At 37.3% G+C, this 23,828-nt stretch overlaps 1 protein-coding gene and 1 pseudogene across 2 annotated transcripts; both read left to right on the top strand.

Annotated features, from left to right (window-relative positions):
- Nucleotides 1-2,130: 2,130 nt before the first annotated feature.
- LOC308385827 (B-cell receptor CD22-like) lies at nucleotides 2,131-5,322 on the top strand. Its single transcript, XM_080865008.1, has 7 exons — nucleotides 2,131-2,263; nucleotides 2,699-3,082; nucleotides 3,415-3,720; nucleotides 3,831-4,091; nucleotides 4,192-4,279; nucleotides 4,432-4,471; nucleotides 4,629-5,322. The coding sequence occupies exons 1-7, from the start codon at nucleotides 2,182-2,184 to the stop codon at nucleotides 4,869-4,871; spliced, it is 1,404 nt and encodes a 467-aa protein (XP_080721134.1). The 5' UTR covers nucleotides 2,131-2,181; the 3' UTR covers nucleotides 4,872-5,322.
- A 13,585-nt stretch (nucleotides 5,323-18,907) lies between these two features.
- On the top strand, nucleotides 18,908-23,573 carry LOC308385400 (myelin-associated glycoprotein-like; annotated as a pseudogene). Its single transcript has 5 exons — nucleotides 18,908-18,980; nucleotides 19,138-19,521; nucleotides 21,303-21,608; nucleotides 21,691-21,951; nucleotides 23,533-23,573. The product of its transcript is annotated as a myelin-associated glycoprotein-like (transcript).
- Nucleotides 23,574-23,828: the final 255 nt, after the last annotated feature.

Raw genomic sequence — 23,828 nt, forward strand, 5'->3', positions numbered from 1 at the left:
CTGTGCAATATTTGCAGTATTTTTTTTTGTGCAATATAGTCACTCAAATCTGCAATCCTAAATAGGATTGCAGATTTGAGTGACTATATTGCACAGTCGAATATAAAAAAAAATACTGCAAATATTGCACAGTGTAAAAAAGCACTACAGCTCAGTTGTTCCTGTCCTCCTTGTCCCCCTGTTTCCCCTCCCTATCCCCTCCAGTAAATACATTATATATTCTGTATTTATATATATATGTATATGTGTATATTTATGCTTACATCCTTATTCTCATTCCCCTTATTGTGTCTGTAACATGCAACTTCTGTCGAAGCTGTGCTACTGGAAACTGAATTAAAGTTTCATCTATCTATCTATCTATCTATCTATCTATCTATCTATCTATCTATCTATCTATCTATCTATCTATCTATCTATCTATCTGATCGTCTGTCTGTCTGTCAAAAGTAATAAAACAAGTTTTAAAAATTACTTTTTCATTTGATTCAATTTTATATGATGGATTATGCAGAAAAGTCTACTGCTTTATTATGTACTCAGTTGTGTATCATGTTTTTTAAAAGTAACTAAGTAATAAAGTAACTAATTACTTTTGAAAATATTCAGTGAAGTAACAGGATTACTTTCCTGGAGAAGTAATTAGTCAATAATTGCTATTTTCAAGTAACTAGACCAGCACTGTTGCTCAGTTAAGTTGCAATAGCCTAGGTTGCTAAATGTTTCTTCTCACATTTTTCACTCACTATGTGTTTATACACCACTCTGCCTTTAATTATGAGTCATTAAGTTCTGGCTCTCTTCCACAGTGTCTTTATCCTTTCATCCTTCCATCACCCCAAATGGTCACAGCAGATGGCTGCCTCTCCCTGAGCTGGAGGTTTCTTCCTGTTAAAAGAGAGTTTTTCCTTCCCACTGTCAAAGTTGTTGTTTGGGCTTTCGTTCTATTATTATAAGGTCTTTTCCTTACAGAATAAAGCATCTTGAGGCGAGTGTTATTGTGATTTGGCACTATATAAATTGAACTTAACGGGAATTGAAAAAGGAGTGGACAAGACGTGCTCAGTGGCTCCTGCCAAGTCCATCAGCCACCTAAGTCTCCTACTATTCATCCACCCAGATGCTCTCTGAGGTCTGGGTGGATGAATGTGATGAGGACTAACTCTAAGCTTTATCAAAACAGAGGCCTAATCTTACAACACACTGCTTAGTTAAAGCACATCAGCTCCTTGGTGGCAAATTGCGATATAACAGCAGACTAGTGGATCAGAAGGTTCAAATTAGTTAATAATCTCTAGTGATTTAAGATACATTAGCTAACGCTTTTAACACTATTTGGAGAACAAATAAAAATAAGCAGATTTTAGATATCAACCTGGGTCAATACACCTGAATCAAATGATTAGTTCAGGCCTCTGGAGAACTTCAAGACATGTTGAGGAGGTCATTTGGCCATTTAAATCAGCTGTGTTGGATCAAGGACACATCTAAAACCTGCAGTACACTGGCCCTTGAGGCCTGGAGTTGGACACCCCTGTATTGGGTGATTGATGACCCCCCTGTGTGAGAGCACTGTAACATCATGATATCAACAACACTGGACGTTCTATCCTGTACTGACGTCAGTAGACAACTTAGGAAAATATAACATTTGATGACAATGTTAGTAAATAATACTAAGATGCTCTGTGATTACTACTATAAATATCATTATTTTTAAGGGTCCTCAAATCAAATTTCCTCTAGCACAACCAAAATGGTTTAAACTCACTTATAGTTGATTAAAACTTTCAGGTTTAAGGAAATCATAATTTTCCTCAATTACTTGTGTTTTCATAGCTCCACAAGACCTGTGCAGCTACTTGCCTGCTGTATGATACTCTGAGTTATAAAATCTGTAAAAGTCTGCAAGCTTGGAATAACTCAAGTTAGTGAAAAGTATTTGCGTGTGTGGGTTATTTTGACAGGTAATTTTAAACTTTAAAAATCTATCGCCTGACTTCCTCTATCACAGGATATTAGCAAACTGATTGTACTTCCGCAGAATATTTCTCAACACCTATAGCAATACGATCAAGCAAACTGACATTGCACTTTCTTAAACAGTATGTCCTCTTCTGTGCTTCCTTATTCTAACAACAGTTAGGCGATGTGTTCCCCTGTAATTCTGGTTAAGAAATTATGTTCACTGTAAAAACCTCTCCTGAGCTGTGTGTGAACATGGTGATAGTCGGCATGTTACTGATGGTCCTCTTTGTTTCAGGTGAGCTGTTTGTTCACTATAAAGGCATTATTGGATTGATTTAAATCATTATCAGCTTTAAGGAACAAAGTTAAAAGGCTGATGGAGATAAAGCTTTGTTTTTTCATACTGTTCATAGTCTGACAGGTAATTGAAATACTTTTTGTTACCAACAGAATCAAAGACATTTTGTTCATGTTACAATAGATTATATTTCAAGCAACAACTATGTAATTTAGCATCATTAATCAAAAAGGGCAGATGGTGAAAATGTGACTGTCACTTCTGGATGATCTATTATAAATTTAATTTTACATAAACAATTATTTAATTTTAGGAGTACTTTGATTAAAGTTTATATCTTAAGTCCTATGGAGGACAAATTAAAATAAGACAAGTTAATGATTGTAATAAAATTAATTAATTAATAGGTTAGTTGTGACACTGTGTTTACAGGTGCTTTGGCTAAATGTCCTGATGAAGCAGCAGTCTTCATAAATGCATCAAAGAAGCTGGAAGCACTGAGTGGATCTTGTTTGCAAATCCCATGTAGCTTCAGACCCAAAGACGAACAGAAATATAACAGCACAAGAAAAACCTTTGGAGTGTGGATTAAAAATCAATCCCAATTTGACGGTAATCAAAACAATGTGATCTTCAACAGTAGTGCAGCAGTTAACATCTATCCAATGAGTATTACTGGGAACCTGAGTCAGAGAGACTGCACCACTCTGTTTTCTAATTTAACCACCACATACACAGACACATACTTCTTCAGAGTAGAGAGAGAACCATTCAAAGCAACAGCTTCTTGTGATCCTCTTCAAATAACAGTCAGAGGTGAGTGATTTTGAGTTTTTTATTAGAATTATATTTTTACTTTATTGGGTTTATTTGACTTGCCTCAGTTAAGTTTCATCAGCATTTGTTGAAGAAATATTACATTTCAGTCATAATGATTGTCCCAGAATACAGTTTAATATTGGTCGAATGTTTTATTATTAAGCTAAAAAAATACTTTAATAAATAAATACTCAATAAATGAAGACTTTATGAAATTAATAAAGTTATATGTAAATTTAAGATAAGATGAGTGGTTTAGAGATTTTAAACACTGGTATAAACTGCAGTGTGCTCTGTAGTGTTAATATGTCTGTGATGTGAAACCACAGATTCTCCTTGGAGGCCCAATATTACAATCCCAGGTGATCTGAAGGAGAAGGAGTCTGTCACTATAACCTGCTCAGCTCTCACTCCCTGTCCACACTCCCCTCCTCAACTCACCTGGAATCTCCAACAAGACTCTCACAACAAAATAGAGGAAAACACAGTTGGAAGCTTTACAACTAAAATCCAGCAGAACATCACTCTGTCAGACACACATGATGGAAAGAAGATCAGCTGCTCTGCCAGATATCCTGTGAACCAAGGAAACGACACCAAGACAGCAGAGACAGAAGAGACTCTCAGTGTTTCATGTAAGAAAATCAGAATTTGTAGTTGGATCCTGTCAACATAGCATTTGATTCATTGGGAGGTCCACTGTTTAGAATGAATAATGGTGATTTCTGTCAATCTTTTTCTCCAGATGCTCCTAAAAACACCTCAGCATCCATCAGTCCATCAGGTTTGGTGTCAGCAGGCAGCTGGGTGAACCTGACCTGCTCCAGCAGAGCCAAACCTCCAGTCAGCAACTTCACCTGGTTCAAGAAGAGCAGAGATGGAGCTGTGAAAGTATCTGAAGGAGAGATTTACAGCTTCAATGTAACAGATGGAGGAGTTTATTACTGTGTGGCCACTAATGATCTGGGTAATCAGACATCAGCAGAGATTAACGTGACTGTTGGAGGTAAAAGCCACTCATGTGTTACATGCTCCTGTTTCTTTTTATCCATTCAAACTCCAAACTTTAAAAATAACTTCAGGTAGTAACCTTTGTTTTTCTTTAGGAGACACACTGTGGCTACTTCCTGGAGTAATCATTGGGATCATTGTACTCTTACTTATAATTCTCCTCTGCTTGATCATCTTTGTTTGGTAAGTATCACACATCAAAGCAGAAAAACACAATTAGCTACTCTCACAGATATTTTAGCTACACATTAAAAATTTCTGTTTCAAGCTTAACTTTGTTCACATATATTTAACATACACAGAGATAATTATTTACTGCCTCTTGTGTCTTCCAGGTCGTTAAAGTCAAAGCAACAAACTCAACAACAGATTCTGGTAAGGAAATTACAAAGAAAAAAAAATTCTAGCTGCAGGGTTACTTGAATGTTTTGGCGATTACAGCAGTAACTTCATCAGAGCAGTCTATTTATTTAATAAAACATGAATAAGAATGAACCTAATTCACCGAGCTTTCTGTTTTTTAACTCTATAGATTCAAATAGATGAAGAGCAGAAGGTTGATGAACCAGCAAGTAAAAAGGAAGAAGAGGAAGAAAACATCCATTATGGAGAGATCAGCTTCTCCACACTGGCATATGATGCATCGTCTAACTCAGTGCGGGACAGTGGACAGCAGCAGCATACGGTGTACGCACAGATCAAAAAGCGAGAAAAAAGCTTAAAACAAAGGGCTCACGGCCAAGAGGAACTCTACGCTGAGGTGCAGAAAAAATGAGAACTGTTGTGAAATAATTTTACATTAACATATAAATACACACATGGTGCCTGTAAATGTGTCATTTTCACTGCCTACAGTTCAGTGAAGTAAAACAACTAAAATCCCATTCCATGGCTTTTTTATGTCCTATTTTCCATGCTAACTTTACACGGCTGTTTTCAGATGATTAACTGTGTTCATGGCAAATGTGACTAAATGAGTAAGTGAGAAATTGCAGCACTCCAAAAAAAGAACTAGTTTTACACAACAACAGATGCTGTTCTGCAAAACTAAAACTTAAAACCTCAACATACTGTCGCTTTTTTTTTAAAGTATATTTTAAGTTATTATGTTCCTAAAGTATTTGCATGCTGCTACGCTGTGTGAGCTGTTGTTTGATTTTGTCAGTTGCATTTCTGAAGTTCTGCTTCCAAATTGTTTTTGTGGCACGCCCCCTGAACTAACAGGTCAAGATGGCAGCACTGAATCTAAACAGAATTAAAACTGTAAACTTTGAATCTGAACTACCACTGTTCTGTATTTTGTCTCACTAAATAAGCCATACGCAGAGCATTGATCAGGCTCTATCCGTTAACGTGTTTTTTAGAAGTGTTATGCTGCATCACTCCAGATACACATCAGTCCAAGTTCCAACATCTGAGTTCCCAGATGTCTAAAATGCAGCACTGGAACCACAAACCAGTATTCCCATTCATGCTGGTGGGCATTTTCTTTTGGCTTCTCCAGGGTAAGTTTAACACTGCCGATCTGCATCGGGTAATCTAAATGTTCTCCTGGAGAGTTGGAAAGGCAAAGAGGAAATGGAAATGCACACAATAGGAGTGTCTTTCTCTGGCCTTTCCATGTATAGTTATCAGTTTTCACTGCCAGGGTAGTTACAGCATAATGCAAAAATGTTCAGTGCAAAACCTTTTGTTCCCCACTACCTGAACATGGCATTCAAATTAAAATTCCACTAAGCTGCTGTGAATTAAAGAGGCATTTAGCAGCCTCACCCTCTTAGAGAGCAAAATCAAAAACCTTTTTAAACTCTACAATGAACTGGTTTTGGTAATCATTGGATTTGTGCTCAGGCAATGCTTGGGTCAGTTTCAGTGCAGAAGTGCATTTCTGTCTTTGTGTAGCACTGTTCAGCTGGTCTGGACATCAGTGCTCAACTAACAACCTGTGACTCTGCTAGTACTTCACAACACTGATGTGTAACAGCTGTGTGTACAGCTAATGTTTGGGCAGATCACTCTGTCATAATCCCAGTAAATATGAACCCAAATGCACGACTCAGACACCAGAAACAATTTAACAGTTTATTTTTGGAAAACTAAGAACTTACAGAGTCTGGGCTTCTGAACTGTTGAGAAAACAGGAAACCAGAAACAGAAAAATTCAATGTGAATCTATGTGAAAAATAGTTAAAGGTTAGACTATTTTTATCTGTTCGCCACCGGTCCATTCATCCATTCCAAAAGGGGTTTTGTTTGGGGTTTTTTGCATATTGCAATGTTTTGGTTTAATCAATAAAAAATGACTATCCATTATGTTCAATTGTTGGTGAATTCATCTTATTTAAGTATTTAACATATTTTATCATATGGTCCAGTGTTGTCTTTGTTACTATAACATAAATATAATGTAATTTACATGGCATGTACAGACTTTGGCTCTGACTGCTGAAAACGGGAAGTGCTCAGTAATGTTATCTTTAATACTTTCTTAAAAATGTATTTTTAGCCATTAAAACTGGATAAGTGAAAAAAAAATTAAAATCCTTTCAGCGTTGGGTTACTAGAAAGGGGGAAAAACTCAAGAAAAGCATTCATTCTTTATTATTGTCTTATCTGTTGTTTCATTTCTTCTTTTGTTTTGTTTTAATGTTGAGTTAAATCAATGTGACAATGTGTTGTTTGTTTTGAAGAGTTAAAAAGCTCTTCATATCCATCTTTGATGTCACTTTTTGGATTTCAGTGCCATCTGCTTCAGTTCTTCATTCAGTGTGTAAAGAGGAAGCATGAAGACACAGAGCTTTCTACATGATGTTGACTGATTTAGGTAGATTTATTTTCTATCAGAGCCAAATGATATAGGTTTGAGTGTTGGGAAAACGGCCATTAAGCTGCACTCTGGGACTGCAGGAAATTTTCCTTCTCAAAAACTGTACTTATGCATCCTAATGAATTACTAAACAGATGTTGTATATTTTTGTATTTGTTTTTGCAGCAAATGTCTTTAAGAAAGCAAAGGATTACACAATATCAGGCACCATGTAACATTTCAACAAATACTGTGATGTAATGCAGTGCGACTGAATTTGAGTGCTCTGAATTTGATTAGAGCGTTCATGTATGTTTATGAAAGGCTGACTAAATCACTCAGAGATCATAGTATGGCTTAAATGGGACCCCCCAAAAAATGCTCATTTAAAAAATGAGCATTACTTTCTTTTTTTCTTCACTTCTTTAGGCAGGATGGTTTCATGAGAGTTGTTCCCTGCCTGAAGGGTTTTGGTGAAAAGTCATTAAACAGCCAGCAGATGGAGCAGTGTGCTTTTCTGTGTGGTAGATGTTGCAAAAATACTTGTACAGCAGTTGAAGAGCGATGAGAGCGAACAGGACTTTTCCATCACATGTTATGCTGCTCCACATGACTGACCTGTGTGGCATGTTTGCCAAAGTGAATGATTCTCTATGCTATTCTATGCTATCCTCCTTTCAAAAATAAGATAACTTAATTTGAGCTGTAGCATTCAGGTTAGCTCCTTAAATATTGTTATTGGATTTATCGAGTTAAGTACTGCATTTCATCCATCCCTCTCTTTGTATGTGTGCGCAATGATGTAGTTGTGGTTGTGTGGGACGTTTCTGCACCTCTTTGTGTGACGCATCAAGCTGATTTGTATTTGTGTTCATTTTAATTTTACAGTTAATGATACAGAAGTAATGTTTATGGAGAAGGCACACTACTCCTGTAGTGAAAATAAAATAGGAAACAGGAAAAATTTTAGAAGAATGAAATTGTTAAAATTAGGAAAATGTACTTAAAGTATTAAAAGAAAGAATTACAATAATACTGCTGTCGTTGATGAAACAATGAGACTTTTCTCTGTTTAGATCTTTTAATGTTAAAGCAAACAGACCTGTGATGCTTTCTGTTTTCTGTCTTTCTTTATTCAGTCAGTCTGCTTTTTATATTCCCATCATGCACTCTGCTGTCATTTTAGTTGCTGCCACTCCCACCTACCTTTCTCTAGATTCACCTCACCTGTCCCTCCACTTACATAGTAACCTGTTTATTATTGTAGGGTCTACCTTACAATGTAAGGTGCCTTGAGGTGACCATAGTTGTTATTTTTCACTTTATAAATAAAATTGATTTTTTTCCACTTTCCTCATTCTCTCATTAGGTATATAGTATTTTTAGCAGCTTATGTCATCATTTCCTGTCTTCTGCATTATTGTTGTGCCTCAGCTTTCCAGTATTTTGCTTTATGAGTTAATGTTGCCATGCTCATGAACTTCTTCTTTGTTTGTCTGTATCAAATTTTTGTTTTGTTATATTTTCCCTAATTAAAAACTCTTTGCTTTTTTTATCCCTCTCCTGAGTCGTGCTCTCCTATCACAAACCCGCTATGAGAACACTGAAACGTTGAAAAGTTTTAGCTCAGTCTCATCAGGGTGCAAATTGATTATTTTTAAGTAGTGCTGTCAGCGTTAATCTCGTTAAATTGATGTTAACGCTATAACTGCATTAATGCAAGTTAATCAGTTAATCAGTCATTTAAACCAAATAAACACAACCACAAATGTGACTGCTGCAGCTATTGCAAGAGGTGATAATACACAGAATGGCAGACCACATGACTGGGTAATTTTATTACAGGAATTTGTTTGTCTGGGAAGCTTCCTGTTGACGAGCTTCCTCAATGTGTTTAAATGTTTCCGCTTTTATTTAATGAGTCCCTTATCATAAATCCATTTAAATGTCAGCCAAAATCTGACACTTGGTGTAAATGTACTCCTTTGCGAGCCAAACTAGGGCTTAGAAAGAATCAGTCTTGACATGTTGCACATCTATGTTTTAATTCTTAAGTAGTAATCATCGAGGTGAACTTCACTAGAGCTGGACAAAAAACCCGAAAAAAAAAAAATTGGCAACCCAGGAAATGTTATCTCATATATGAAAACACAGACATGTATGTTAACTTATCATATTATTATTTTTAAATAAACTCAGAGTTCTCTGGTGTGAACCGAAGCAGTAATGATGATAATTCAAGCTCTCTTATGGCTCAGCCCACTGAAAAGAGCTCACTCTTTAGCTTCCCAAACAACGCTTCACATTGATTTTTTCAATTCATTTAAAAAAAATAAGTAGTGACAAAATATATATTATATCAAAGATTTATTATTTACATGGCTTACTATACTGAACATCTAACAAAAAAAAGAACATCCCAACGTTCCAAAGTTTTCCAAAAACTCCAGTGTCTATGAAGAATTTTTTTTTACCACTTAACTCAACTTAAATATTTTCTTTCTTAGCCCTTTATTCTGAAAAGAAATAATCATGGTACAAGGACATATATATACAGTCTCAATACGATGCACAATGCAGAGTACATGAATGAGAAATCACGGTCGGAATTCCTCCTCTCTATACTTACACTCAATGAGCTCCTCCCTAACGAATGCCAAGTTATCTTCTCCATACTGTTTATATCCATCCATCTTCATCCGCTTTATCCTAGGCCAGGTTGCGGGGGCAGCAGCCTAAGCAGAGAGGCCCAGACCACCCCCAGCCACCTCCTCCAGCTTATCCGGGGGAACACCAAGGCGTTCCCAGGCCAGCCGAGAGATATAATCTCTCCAGCGTCTCCTGGGTCTGCCCCGGGGCCTCCTCCCGGTGGGACATGCCCAGAATACCTCACCCAGGAGGCGCCCAGGAGGCATCCTTGTCAGATGCCCGAACCACCTCAGCCGGCTCCTTTCGATGTGGAGCAGCAGCTGCTCTAACTCTGAGCCCCTCCTGGATGGCCGAACTTCTCACCCTATCTCTAAGGGAGAGGCCAGCCACCCTTCGGAGGAAGCTCATTTCTGCCGCTTGTATCCGCGATCTCGTTCTTTCGGTCACTACCCACAGCTCGTGGCCATAGGTGAGGGTAGGGACGTAGATCGACCGGTAAATTGAGAGCTTCGCTTTTACACTCAGCTCCCTCTTCACCACGACGGACCGGTGCAGCGTCTGCATTACTGCAGCCGCAGCCCCAATCCGTCTGTCGATCTCCGGCTCCCTTCTCCCATAACTCGCGAACAAGACCCAGAGATACTTGACCTCCTCCACTTGGGGCAGGAACTCATCCCCAACCCGGAGTGGGCACTCCACCCTTTTCCGGCTGAGAACCATGGCCTCAGATTTGGAGGTGCTGATCCTCATTCCCGCTGCTTCACACTCGGCTGCGAACCGCTCCAGTGCGAGCTGGAGGCCCTCACCCGATGAAGCCAACAGAACCACATCATCCGTAAAAAGCAGAGATGAGATTCTGAGGCCACCAAAGTGAAAGCCCTCCGCCACTTGGCTGCGCCTAGAAATCCTGTCCATAAAAATTATGAACAGAACCGGTGACAACGGGCAGCCCTGGCAGAGCCCATCACCCACCGGGAACGAGTCCGTTGTTTATATGTGCGTGTAATTTCATTGCAAAAATCCAACATCGGTGTACTCAAGTGCATAAGATGGAAGACAATTAATTCTGAAAAAATACAAACCAAGAGTTGTTTGTTGACAGTATAGTATTTTTTTTACCTCTTACCACCCACCGGGTCCCTGGTGACAGGCTAGCCATGTCCGATGCCGGTCATTTAAACAACCAATAATTTTTTGGAATTTAAATTGTGCTGACTCACTTTGTTCAGCACAGCCCAGAGTAAAATGAAACATAAAACATAGTAGAACTTTTTTTTTTTAGACACAAGAACAACTCGAGCATCTTTTTTGGGAGCCGGACTAAGGGTTACAAGTTTTGCCGTACCCCAGGGACCAGCGCGAAGTTGTGTGGCAGATTCTGGCATGGAAGCTGAGGGTCCAGCCAGCCAGAGAAAAGACTATGGGCTCAAATTGTGGTCATAAATATTTTGTACTTGTAAATCAGTTTTTGTACTTTTAAATCAGGATTTGTATGTGTAAAAAAGATTGTATGTGGACTTAGCCAAAAAATACATGTGAAACTCTGCACTCAACTACAAATTTTGAGCCTATTTTTTTCCTTTCATCTGATTGGTCAATGTCATGTCAATCACAAAATTAACTATTCAGTCGGAGAACAGATGGGTTTGGCTGTCGGAGGGGCGCTTTATGGAGCTTCAGGTCCTTGAAGGGTGATACAGTTTGAAGCTGGAGGATCTCTATATAAATATCCGATAGAAGCTAGGTCCCCTAACTTTCATTAGCTGTTGAAAGGATAAAGTTGTGGTATATCAGTGATTAGAAATAACATTATTACTTTAGGATTAGTTTAACACAAAGTCAGGGCTGACCCGGGACCATTGCTGTGAGTCACAGTGCGCAGCATAAAGGTCCTTTCACACGGTAAGCATGTCTGTTATAGCCTGCGCTTCATAAATGTCTGTTTGATTATTCAAACCTGGTTTAAAACGTGACTCATTTGTTGTCCAAAAACCTTTCCTCTTGATAAGGAAAGTTACTGGTTTAAAAATACATGTATATTTTCAAGTTTTTAGCTGTATGTCAAACAGATAGATAGACTCTTGAGCATATTTATATAGCAAAATCCATAATGTTATAACCACGCTAAATAAAAGGTGCCCAAGTGCGCACACTAATGCAAGTCTTTGAACTGTATGTTAATCAGTACATGAAGTGTACCTCTACCTCTATAGCTGAAAAGAGTCTGTATCCATAATTTGTGAATCTACTGATTTGTTTTTAACCCTTTAAAGCCGGTCGGAGCGGGCACGCTCTGTTTTGCGTAACTATTTTTAAATCCCGGTAGCACTGCAACCACGTAAGCTAGCGCAATAATTTTTTTTTCATATGAAACCGGAGGAGTTGTACTTACATCTTATGCCATCAGCTTGTCCTCGGTCACAGTTTCCTTCCACATATAGTTCCACATATATGTTCACATTTTGGACAGAGAGGACAGATGGTTTGAAAGAGGAGTGAAAGAAGCCATCTATGTCCACTGTGAGCGACCATCTTTGAACAGAGGCGGGGGTTTACGACACCAACTGTCTGCCATCTATAATCCAGTTTTGAGATCCCTTCCCAGACGCCTTAATGCCCACTCACATCCTGGGCCATCTGACCTCAGGAATTCGCATGATAAGGTGGGGCCAGGTTTCACAATGAACACACCCGAAACTCTGGCTGATTGGAACCCACACCCAGTTTCACACCTTGGCTCAGGCGATTAGAGGATCATCAGGGGGTCCTTTTGTCCCTCTGTTACTCCCACTAGGTTTATATCTGGGACTCTCCACCATTTGACCTTAGAACTGAAGAAGCTTCTCGGATGAGAGGTGAAACGTCTTCAAGCAACTTAAAGAAGTCCAGACACTTTTCTTTGCAAGCTCCTTTGACTACGATGACCTGGATGACTGAGAACCTTCACAGACATATTCCACATAAAGCTTTGCAAAAACTGCATAAAATGCACTTGCAGCAACAAAAACATAATGTTCCAGAAACACGCTTTGCCGATCCGATCAGCTGTTTGTAACACTTCCTACATCCATCAGCGTGAACTATCGCATGTCCGCCATGACCTGCCCGAAACCGGAAGTGACGTCATTTTGTGGAAATGTAGTTTTTTACCATCAGGACCTTATGAGCTTATACTGGTGTTTTTAAAAGTTATGTTTGACTCTATGACTTTCTGTGTCGTTTCTTTATTATTATTATTTATTATTTATTTATTATTTAATTATTTTCATTTTTCCTGCAGTATATAAAAATTGGTGTATTTCAAAAATAAAACTATGAAGACACTTAAAGTAAATTTCCTGTGGTAGGAAACTATTTTGTGCAACTTTTTTGTATTTAGAATTTTGAGGGATAAGCCTCTTAAATTTCTTTAACTAGAAATATATGTTAAAAAAACAAAAACGATTTTAAATTTCTTTGTAGTTTATTGCACTTTTTTGCAATTTATGTAATTACTATGCACTTAATGCATACATATCATTAAAATTTGGGCTATAATGGTTGTATTGATGTATAGCAACTTGAAATGCTCCCAAAAATGGCTCCACAGCATGTAAAAATATAATATAAGCTGTGGCGGATTTGGTTCTATGGTAGGTCTTAAAGGGTTAATGTGACACCTTTTTTTCCCCCACAAACTGCAGATGATGAATCCTTTTTATTTTAGAAAATGTCCTTAAACTATGGTTGTTTGTACTTACTGAGTTCTTCTTTATAGTGAAGTGTGAATTGTGAACGAATTGTTCAATACTCGAGAATCACTTTACTGACTCGTGAATCATGATTCACAAGCCCAACTGACTCACTGACTCATCCCTGTTGCTGTTAGCAAACTATTTTCATCAGTAGAAATATATCTAGCTTTAAATTAAAATTGTGGGGAAAATAAACAACAGCCAGTTTCTTAAGAAAAACATTTCTGCTCTGAATTGGAAGAAAAAAACCCTGAGTAGAAACTCACATCAAGATAATAGCTCCTCGGTTCACAGTAGCATCGCTCAGCTAACATGCTAACAGCATATTTGAGTTACTCACCCCCTCCCTTGCTGTGCTGAATCGTAGCATAAACGAATCCCTCTCTCACTCACCCCCTTCCTCCTGGCTCATAGCTTCTTCTTCTTCTTGGTTGGCAACCAATGTTAAAGTGCATTACCGCCCCATGGCTCACAGCTCAGTGGACATTTAAATATACATAAAAATATATATTTGACACGTTTGAGGAAAATTAAAATAAAATAAAAATAAATAAAATAAATTTCCCTTTTTAGAAATCTTTTTTTTCTCCTTTTTGCTTTATAGAAACAGCTGTTTTTCTTTTTCAATCACTCATCTTAGTAGTAGGATATACATGAAAAGAGAAACAAATCTGTGTGTGTGTGTGTGTGTGTGTGTGCGTGTGTGTGTGTGTGTGTGTGTGTGTGTGTGTGTGTGTGTGTGTGTGTGTGTGTGTGTGTGTGTTTGTGCATGCTTGCAGATGAGAGGTCACGACAGGAGCTTTCTGAGTTGACATTTATAAACTATAAAGTCAGTTTGGACCGAGGACTTCGCGAGCTGTTGGTAAACATAAAAGTACATTCACTCTTAATAAAATTACTTTTTTACTTCATGCACAACGTGCAACAAGAATCTAAATCTCTGTATCATAATAATTTCTATAAAAACATGGTGTTTTATAGGGACAATATGACAAATCTTTATTAATTACCATAGATCATTAATAGGGAACAAAAAAAAGAGGAAAGGAGGATAAAGTGTCACTTCAGCAAAGCTGCTGGGAGACAGAAGTGTTCACACGTTTTTAACAAAAGGCTTAAAACACAAAACTCTAATATCAGTTGCAACTGGTAAGATGATGAGTTTTACTTCTCACTGTTCACATTATGGTATGCTACTTTTGCTCTGTGGGACTGCAAAAATGTCTTTGTATTGATGGTATAAACCAGACTTTCACAGTCTACATCTTTACTGTTTTTTCTTCTTTTGTTCACTCCTAGGCTGATAAAAAATTCAAAGACATCCACTAACCACAAACACAGAACCCACTAGCTAAATAACTATTAGCTGATTTTTTTCCCTAGACAGTTGGTCAGCTGACTGAGAGAAACACCTGATGTCATCCACTTGGGTCATCATGAACGCTGAAGGAGATGTGCTCCATAGTCACACTTATATTTGTATTTCCTTAACTTACATCCCATGTTCTTTTTAAATCCAGCTTCCCTTTAATGAGAAATTGGTAAAAACCATTGCTCAACTTATGTCTGGATGAAGGCAAATAATTCTGATGAAAAGGAAACTGACCCCGTAACTAATTGTAAGCATTTTGCCACTGAGTCGAGGGCTAATAAAAATAAGACCATGCGGTGTCCAGTGTAACTACGTGTGCAGCTGGTTATTCCATTGTGGACATCTGAAAGACTCATTGTGTAACTCAGGGTGTAAGCAGCAAGTCCTATATAGTAGACTGACTGTAAACATGAGGAATACATCTAAAATCCAAGCAGAAGGTAAGGCTAATAGTTATTTAGTTAGTGGGTTCTGTGTTTGTGGTTAGCGAATGTCTTTGGATTTTTTATCAGCCTAGGAGTGAACAAAAGAAGAAAAAACAGTAAAAAGTACAAAGTCTGGTTTATACCATCAATACAAAGACATTTTTGCAGTCCCACAGAGCAAAAGTAGCATACCATAATGTGGACAGTGAGAAGTAAAACTCATCATCTGACCAGTTGCAACTGATATTAGAGTTTTGTGTTTTAAGCCTTTTGTTAAAAACGTGTGAACACGTCTGTCTCCCAGCAGCTTTGCTGAAGTGACACTTTATCCTCCTTTCCTCTTTTTTTTTTTGTTCCCTATAAATGATCTATGGTAAAGATTTTGCCATAACCATTATGGATTTTGCAATATAAATATGCTCAAGAGTTTATCATATGTTTCACATCCAGCTAAAAACTTGAAAATATACATATATTTTTAAATCAGTAACTTTCCATATCAAGAGGAAAGGTTTTTGGACAACAAATGAGTCACGTTTTAAACCAGGTTTGAATAATCAAACAGACATTTATGAAGCGCAGGCTATAACAGACATGCTTACTGTGTGAAAGGTTGCAGGCGTCTTGAAGTAGAGAAACACGCTGTATTGTTGCAATTCTCTTTTGCATAAGCAACACCTGAAACGCTCTGTGCAGGGGGCAAAGTCTGCGCTGTGGGGGTAGTGCGGCTCCAATGCACATCCAGGCCTTTTCTCCGGCTGGCTGGACCCTCAGCTTCCATGCCAGGACCTGCCACACAACTTTGCGCTGGTCCCAGGGGTACGGCAAAACTTTTAAGCCTGGGCTTGGCTCCCAAAAAAGATGCTCGAATTGTTCTTGTGTCTAACAAAATAAGTTCTACTATGTTTTATGTTTCATTTTACTCTGGGTTGTGCTGAACAAAGTGAGTCAGCACAATTTAAATTCCAAAAAATTATTGGTCGCTTAAATGACCGGCATCTGACATGGCTAGCCTGTCACCAGGGACCCAGTGGGTGGTAAGAGGTTAAAAAAAATACTATACTGTCAACAAACAACTCTTGGTTTGTATTTTTTCAGAATTAATTGTCTTCCATCTTATGCACTTGAGTACACCGATGTTGGATTTTTGCGATGAAATTACACGCACATATAAACAGTATGGAGAAAATAACTTGGCATTTGTTAGGGAGGAGCTCATTGAGTGTAAGTATAGAGAGGAGGAATTCCTACAGTTTTTACACTACAGTAAAAACTGTAGTGTCTCTAAAGGCCACTTAAGGCTGGTTCTAAAAGCAAGTCAGTACCTAAAGCCTTTTTTTTTCTCACAGAAGCTAATTCGGTGACAACCCCAGTCTATGGGAATGTGAAAGGGATGTTTTGGGTTTAGAAAAAACTGACTTTGTTGTTACATTGCAGTAATATTGAGTAAACATTTAACAGTTGGAGGTTGATCATGGAGCAAGAAGAAAGTTTTCCTTTGTTAAATCAAGCCGCTTTCTTATCATGACTGCTGCTGAATACTTTGTATTCAATAAGCTTAGAAAGTTAATAATGTGTCTGATAATGTGCATAATATGTGTAGCAATGTGTACTTCATCAGTCAGTTAAACCTTTGACGTATGTACAATATTACAAGATAACAGAATAGGATAGTATGAGTAGAAGCAACAGGATCACTGCAGTAGGAACTAAGCAGAGCAATGCCAGTCATGTCAGGTCCCAGTTTAAAGTTGCCTCCTCCAAGCTCCAACTAATGGCCAGCTGCCACCTACACTTACTTAACAGAAAACATAGGAAAAATTGACAGAAGCAGGCTAACTACCATGATCAATCTGTGTCTATAAGCAGCCATATGTGCTTTGACCGAAGATTCTGATGCATCCCTGATCTGGTGTATTACCCAGAACAGTGATGCAACAAAACTTCAAGTCAGGTGACAGGTGGGAAAGTCCCAAGGTCAAAGGCATCAATCAAACTCAAAGTGACACATGCTATATACCTATATCTATCCAGCCAAATCTCTCCAGAGTACCTGGGTTCTACCCCACCCAAAAGGTCCACTGCAGGCATGCTAGTCACATGCCTGAACCGCCTCAACTGGCTTCTTTTGATATGGTGAAAAAGTGGCTCTACACTGAGCCCCTCTTGAATGGACCCGCTCTTTGCCCTATCTCTAAAGACGAAGCCAGCTACCAGAGCTATCAGAGACAGCTAATTTCTAGGAATCTGTCACTACCCAAAGGGCACAAGTTGTTTTCCCAAGTGGAGATTAAAAACCAGACTTCGGAAAAGTGAGTGTCCTGCAGAAACAGTCAAAATGTGAGATATTGTCTCAAGATGGGAACAAGGAAAAGTCTCCAGTCCCAGATAAAGAAGGAGAAATTCTCTCTGGACTTACAGGTAGTAAAAGCTAAAGCATCAAGCTCAACAGACTTCTCCTTCTCTCTTCAGATCGTTTTTTTTTTTACTATAGTACCTGTACCTGAGCAATCTGTTCTTTTACTTTAAAATATCTAACAGGTGGTTACAAAATTAGAAGGTCTATATGATAGATCACATATGATTTATTTTCTTGTATGAAATAAATGAAGAGCAGGTTACTTAAGAACTGTCAATTAAAAAATAAGCAGAGGAAGAAAACTATGAAGAGATCAGCTGCTCTGTGCTGGGATTTGACTGCCACAGGACAGAGGAGGATAGAAGAAGATGGAAATAAATGTCTTAAATAACAAGAAACTTGTCCAAATGACTGCAGGGAGGCTAGCATAAAAAGCACCTCTATAAATATATTAAAAGTGTGATAAAACAGTATGATAAAACAGTTACACAGACACTAACCACTGCCTCACAGCGAGAAGGCCGTGAGTATGAATCCACCATCCAGCCAGGGCCTGTCTGTGAGTTCTTTCTGGGTACTCCAGCTTCATTACACAATACAAAGACATGCAGATAGTGTAGACCAGTAGATTAACTGGTGATTTAGATAGCTGTGAATGTGAGCCTGAATGGTTAACTGCCATGAGATAGACTGGCAGCCTTTGCAGGATGTACTCACATACACATACTGTAATGAACTTGAGTTCGCTCTTTATTATTCACAGAAAAGTGAGACTTTTATTTTATTGTCTTAAGTGATCAGATCTATGGACTAAGAGTACAACTCAGGAGTGGGATATAAAATGAAAAGTCTAAATTTACGTTATTAAACAAGTATGCAAAGGTCAAAGTAGCCAGTGGTCACAGAAAATGAAGCTCAGAATTGGCAGGAATAAAAAAATTGGAAATCTTTGGACATCTTTGGAAAGCTCAGACAAAGACAAGTAAAAAGACAACTGATGGAAATGAGCAGCTTTATGTATGAGGGACATTTTGAGGGAATGAGGAACACGTTAAAATGTGAGAGGAGGGTCAGGACAGGTGACAGGTGGGAGTGGCAGCATCTGAAGTGTCAGCAGAGTGCATGATGGGAACATAAAAAGACTGACTGAATAAAGAACGACAGAAAGCCCAAAGCATCACAGGCCTGTTTGCTTTGACATTACAACATCTAAACTGAGAAGTGTTTCACTCACTCTGTTTCTGCTAAAATCACACATTGACTTTTACGTTGTCGTCTCTCCTCTGTAGCAGCCTGATCATTTGGTAAGACTTTTTTTTTTACATATAGTAATTATATAAAATTGTATAATACTCTAAAAAGTAACTGCCTAAATTTACTCCTTAGGTTTAGAAATTTGTGACATGATTTTCTGTTTTAATCTTTTATTTGTCTAATTATGGCTTTTTATATTTTTTTTCCAGGTGATGAGTTTTGTGACAGTCCAGTCTGTGAACATCATGACAGACATCATGTTACTGAGTCTCCTCCTTATTCCAAGTGAGCCGTCTCATTACAGTCATTTATAGTCTGAAAGATCAGTGAAGATAGATATACTTTACGAAGTAAATCCATGGCTCTTGGAGTTGATTTTGTCATTATAATTTTTATCTTCATTCAGATTTGCACCTTTTAATTTAGCTCTTACCTTTTCCAGGCACTTTGGCTGCTTGTCCTCAAGATTCACACCTGTTCATCACTGCACCAACAGAGATGGAAGCTCTGAGTGGATCTTGTTTACAAATCCCATGTAACTTTAGTGAAATTGGAACAGAAAAGGTTGACAGCACAAGACCTGTGTTTGGAGTGTGGATTAAAAATCATTCTGATATTTTTGCACATCCAAACAATGAGATCTTCAACAGCAGTGGGACAGTTAACATCTATCCAATGAACATTACAGGAAACCTGAAGGAGAAACACTGCACCACTCTGTTTTCCAATTTAACCACAAATTATACAAACACATACTACTTCAGAATTATGAACTGACCCTACAGAGCAACAGCTGTTTGTGATCCTCTTAAAATAACAATTAAAGGTGAGAAAGTTTTCTTTCAATTTATTAAGAACATAAATCCTAAACAGCTACAACTTTTGTGTAAACAACACAAAGCAGTTGTGGTCAAATGTGCAAATCAACCTGTTTAATTGATTTGTAATGGAAAATTGTAACTTCATTTCATGAGAAACAAAGACATGGGGGATGAAAAAAAAAACAATTCATAATGTGTTCAAAAGTGCTCTACACCGTAAAAAAAAAAAAATCCTAAAAAAAAGTAATATTCCGGCAGCTGGGGAGCCAAAATAATACCAGAAAATAACTTTCTCATAAAAATACGGTTATTTTCAGTAATGACAATACAGTTTGTTGCCTAATTTTACATGGGATTTTGCCTTTTTCAAGTGCTTTTAAACATTAAATTAAGAACATTTTAACGTGATTAAACAATGAAATTACCTATAAACAAGGTCAATGAATGCGGCAATATGAATAATAATACTGAAATGTACAAAAATATACAGTTAACAGTTGGTTTAAATAATAATTGATTGCATTCATATAGTGCTTTACAATTCCACTTTATAATTCCCCTCTGGCCATCACCAGTAGGTGGTAGGTGAAGCGTCTTGCCCGAGCACACAACGACCGAGAGTCTCTGAGCTGGGGCTCGAACTGGCAACCTTCTGATTACAAGGCGAACTGCCAACTCTTGAGCCACGATCGCCCTAAGTAACAATAATAATAATTATTATTTGATGTAAAAAAAGTTTATAAGAATCATTTTATATATTTTTCCATAGCATTACATTTGAATTTAACAGTTCAATCTTTCAAATAACGGACAAATATTGGTGAAATGATGATACATTTGTGAATGTATTTTAACAATCTAAGTATGCATATGTACAGACATGCATTTAAAAAACAAGAAAATTATGTTTTATTAGATTTACAGTGATTTTACGTTAATTTACATTTGAAATGTAAAATCACAGTCTATTGATGTAAATTTAATGATGTTCTAGAAGAACAGTGCAAAACTGTAAAATACACAGTAAAATACTTTTATATTACAATTTATTTTACAGTGTATAGTAAACACAGTTTTTAAAACCTAAAATACGAACTATATTTCACACTGTTAACAAACAGATATATTTACCACATATTATCCAAACCTCACAGAGTTCAATAACCATCTTGTTCAGAAGACCTTAAGCTACTTGTGCAAAGCCCTTAAAAAGGAACAAGCCTTCAGCAAAACTGCAAGAAAACAGAAAATTAAAAATCGAAAAAAATCATGCAAATGAAGAAAAAACTCTTAGTGGCTCCTTCTAGTAAAACTCAAAGCAACAAATTAAAATATCAGTTAAAGCATGAATGCAATAATGCAAAATACACAATGTGAATGCATATTCATGTTTGTATAACAAGTTGATTTCAAAGGAAAATAACTAATGGTCATCACAAACTAGAATCCTACTGCGATTCTCTCTGTTCTCCACTATTGCCTGTGCTTACAATGAGATACAAAAAGAGCATTGTTCTCTGACAGCGATTGAAAATCATAACATAGTTTGCAATGGTATTTTGTACAATATCTTATTTACTTTTTTACACACATTTTTTTAGTTCTTCAAACATATTTAGAGAACCACGAAAAATTAAAAACATGTTAAAAATGTATGCAAATACTTTTTGTCCACTACATACGGTGTATATTTTTTATTATCCAATGGTATCACTGATCTGCATCTTTTTCTTGACTCTATTTCCTGCGTTATTGGTGTAACGAAATGTTTCATGTGAAACCACAGATTCTCCTTGGAGGCCCAATATTACAATCCAAGGTGATCTGAAGGAGAAGGAGTCTGTCACTATAACCTGCTCAGCTCTCACTCCCTGTCCACACTCCCCTCCTCAACTCACCTGGAATCTCCAACAAGACTCTCACAACAAAATAGAGGAAAACACAGATGGAAGCTTTACAACTAAAATCCAGCAGAACATCACTCTGTCAGACACACATGATGGAAAGAAGATCAGCTGCTCTGCCAGATATCCTGTGAACCAAGGAAACGACACCAAGACAGCAGAGACAGAAGAGACTCTCAGTGTTTCATGTAAGACACTCGTTGTTTGGTTGTTGTTTTTTTATCCTGTCATTAAAAAAATGTTTAAAGGACTTCATTTTTTTTTCTCCAGATCCTCCTAAAGACACCTCAGCATCCATCAGTCCATCAGGTTTGGTGTCAGCAGGCAGCTGGGTGAACCTGACCTGCTTCAACAGAGCCAAACCTCCAGTCAGCAACTTCACCTGGTTCAAGAAGAGCAGAGATGGAGCTGTGAAAGCATCTGAAGGAGAGATTTACAGCTTCAATGTAACAGATGGAGGAGTTTATTACTGTGTGGCCACTAATGATCTGGGTAATCAGACATCAGCAGTGATTCGTGTGACTGTTGCAGGTAACAGCTGTAGCCAAGATCTGTTCTCAAATGAATTTTTCTTTGTGTCCATGCAAAATTAATTGTTGTTACTTGATCTTTTCTTTAGGTCTCATTTCATCTGGAGTCACACTGTGGCCACTTATTGGTGGAATCATTTGGATTGTTGACCTCTTACTTCTGTAATGTTATTCTGCTTAATGGTTTTTGTTTGGTAAGTATCACACTTCAAAGCAGAAAACAGAAAAAAAGTTGCTGACACAAATATGTTACCTGCACATTAAAAATATTTGTTTCAAATCACATTTAATTTTTCTCAAATCTAAATTAAATACTGTACTCAATTTAACTGCTGTTTATTTCTTCCTGGTGATTAAATATAGCTCCTTTGTTTATGATCATGTTTATACAGTTTTTCCATGCTCAGATGCTGTGTGTGCTCTCCTGTGATTTATTTGTATGTTAGATATCTTGGTATAAATGTATCAGAGTTAACAAAAATGTTGTTCAAATGATGTCCAAATGCAACAAAACCATCCTGAAAGCAATTCTGTAAAGATTAAATGTGATACTGTGATACTTCTGATTCATCACACAATAATAAACTAAGTACAATTTTTGACAAAGTGGGATTTTGCCAAAATGTTAGTGAAAATTAAGGGGTTGCCATTAAAGCATGTTTTATTAAAAAATATTAAATTAAGAACTCTGCCTTATCAAATAGAATAGAATAACCCTTTATTTTAATTGTATATGTACAATACAATTATGAAATTAAGCAGTTAATAAGTTGTATTTTGTGTTCTTTACATTTGCAAATGTGAAGTGGCAATACATTACAACTGGAATTAATGTAATTATTAAATCTTTTATTCAAATTCTTGGATTTTATTTGCTTGATGTTGTGGAAAGCTTTGCTGACTAAAAAATGCCTAAGACACACGTGTTAAATTTATAAGTGTTTAACTGCAAAGTCTGACATTCATCAACATCTTCTTCACTGAACTTTTTTACACTCTGTGAATAAACTCTGTGAAAGAACTTCCTCAGAGTCAAGCTGTCCTAGAAATACAAAGAATTCCAGTAATTCCACATATCATCAGGGTCTTTCAGTCAGAATACAAAATAAAACAGCGACCAATGATTCTGCAGTTGGTTTGGGGTTATTTTATTTATTTATTTTGTTCCAGATTATAAATGGTAGGCATTTTTCCATATTAAAGTAAGACACATATGGACTCACAAGGTGTAACAATATTACATTTTATTTTTCAAATCTCATTCATTCTTATGTACCACAAAGCAAGACATACAAAATAATTATCCTAAACACTCATTCAACACAGTGAGATGCATTTAACATCGAAGGATTAAGGAAAAGTATCAAAAAACTGCAAATGTGTTTTATCCAAACACTTGGATAAAAAGTGTAGCAGAGATGTCAGGTCATCACCACCTGGTGGTGTGAATCTGCAGTATTTATTTTATTAATGCAGCATGCTGACTTTTTTAAAATGCTGAAGAAAAGGGATTAGAATCATTTAATCCTGGAATTCATGGTAATTGTGATGTCTTGCTGTTGTCAGTGTGTATTCCCCACAGGTTGGATGTCAGTAGAAAAAGAAATTCCCATGACCTATTAGGTGAAGTTAAAAAGGGCTATGAAGAGATTTAGGGTAAGTATGGTCTTAAGAAGAGAAGGACAAATAGTGGATTTTATGAACAGGACTGAAATAGCTGTGGTTGACATCTACTTCAGGAAGGAGGAGGAATATAAGATGATGAATAAAAGTGGAGGAAGTTGTACACATGTGGACAGAAGTTGCAATCTGAAAAGAGACAGGAGACAGTGAGGTGGTGTCGGAGGAGAATGTAGGTAGGCAGCATCATTGGGTAGT

The sequence above is a fragment of the Rhamphochromis sp. 'chilingali' genome (assembly GCF_963969265.1).
Source record: "Rhamphochromis sp. 'chilingali' genome assembly, chromosome: 18".
NCBI classification, from domain to species: Eukaryota; Metazoa; Chordata; class Actinopteri; order Cichliformes; family Cichlidae; genus Rhamphochromis; species Rhamphochromis sp. 'chilingali'.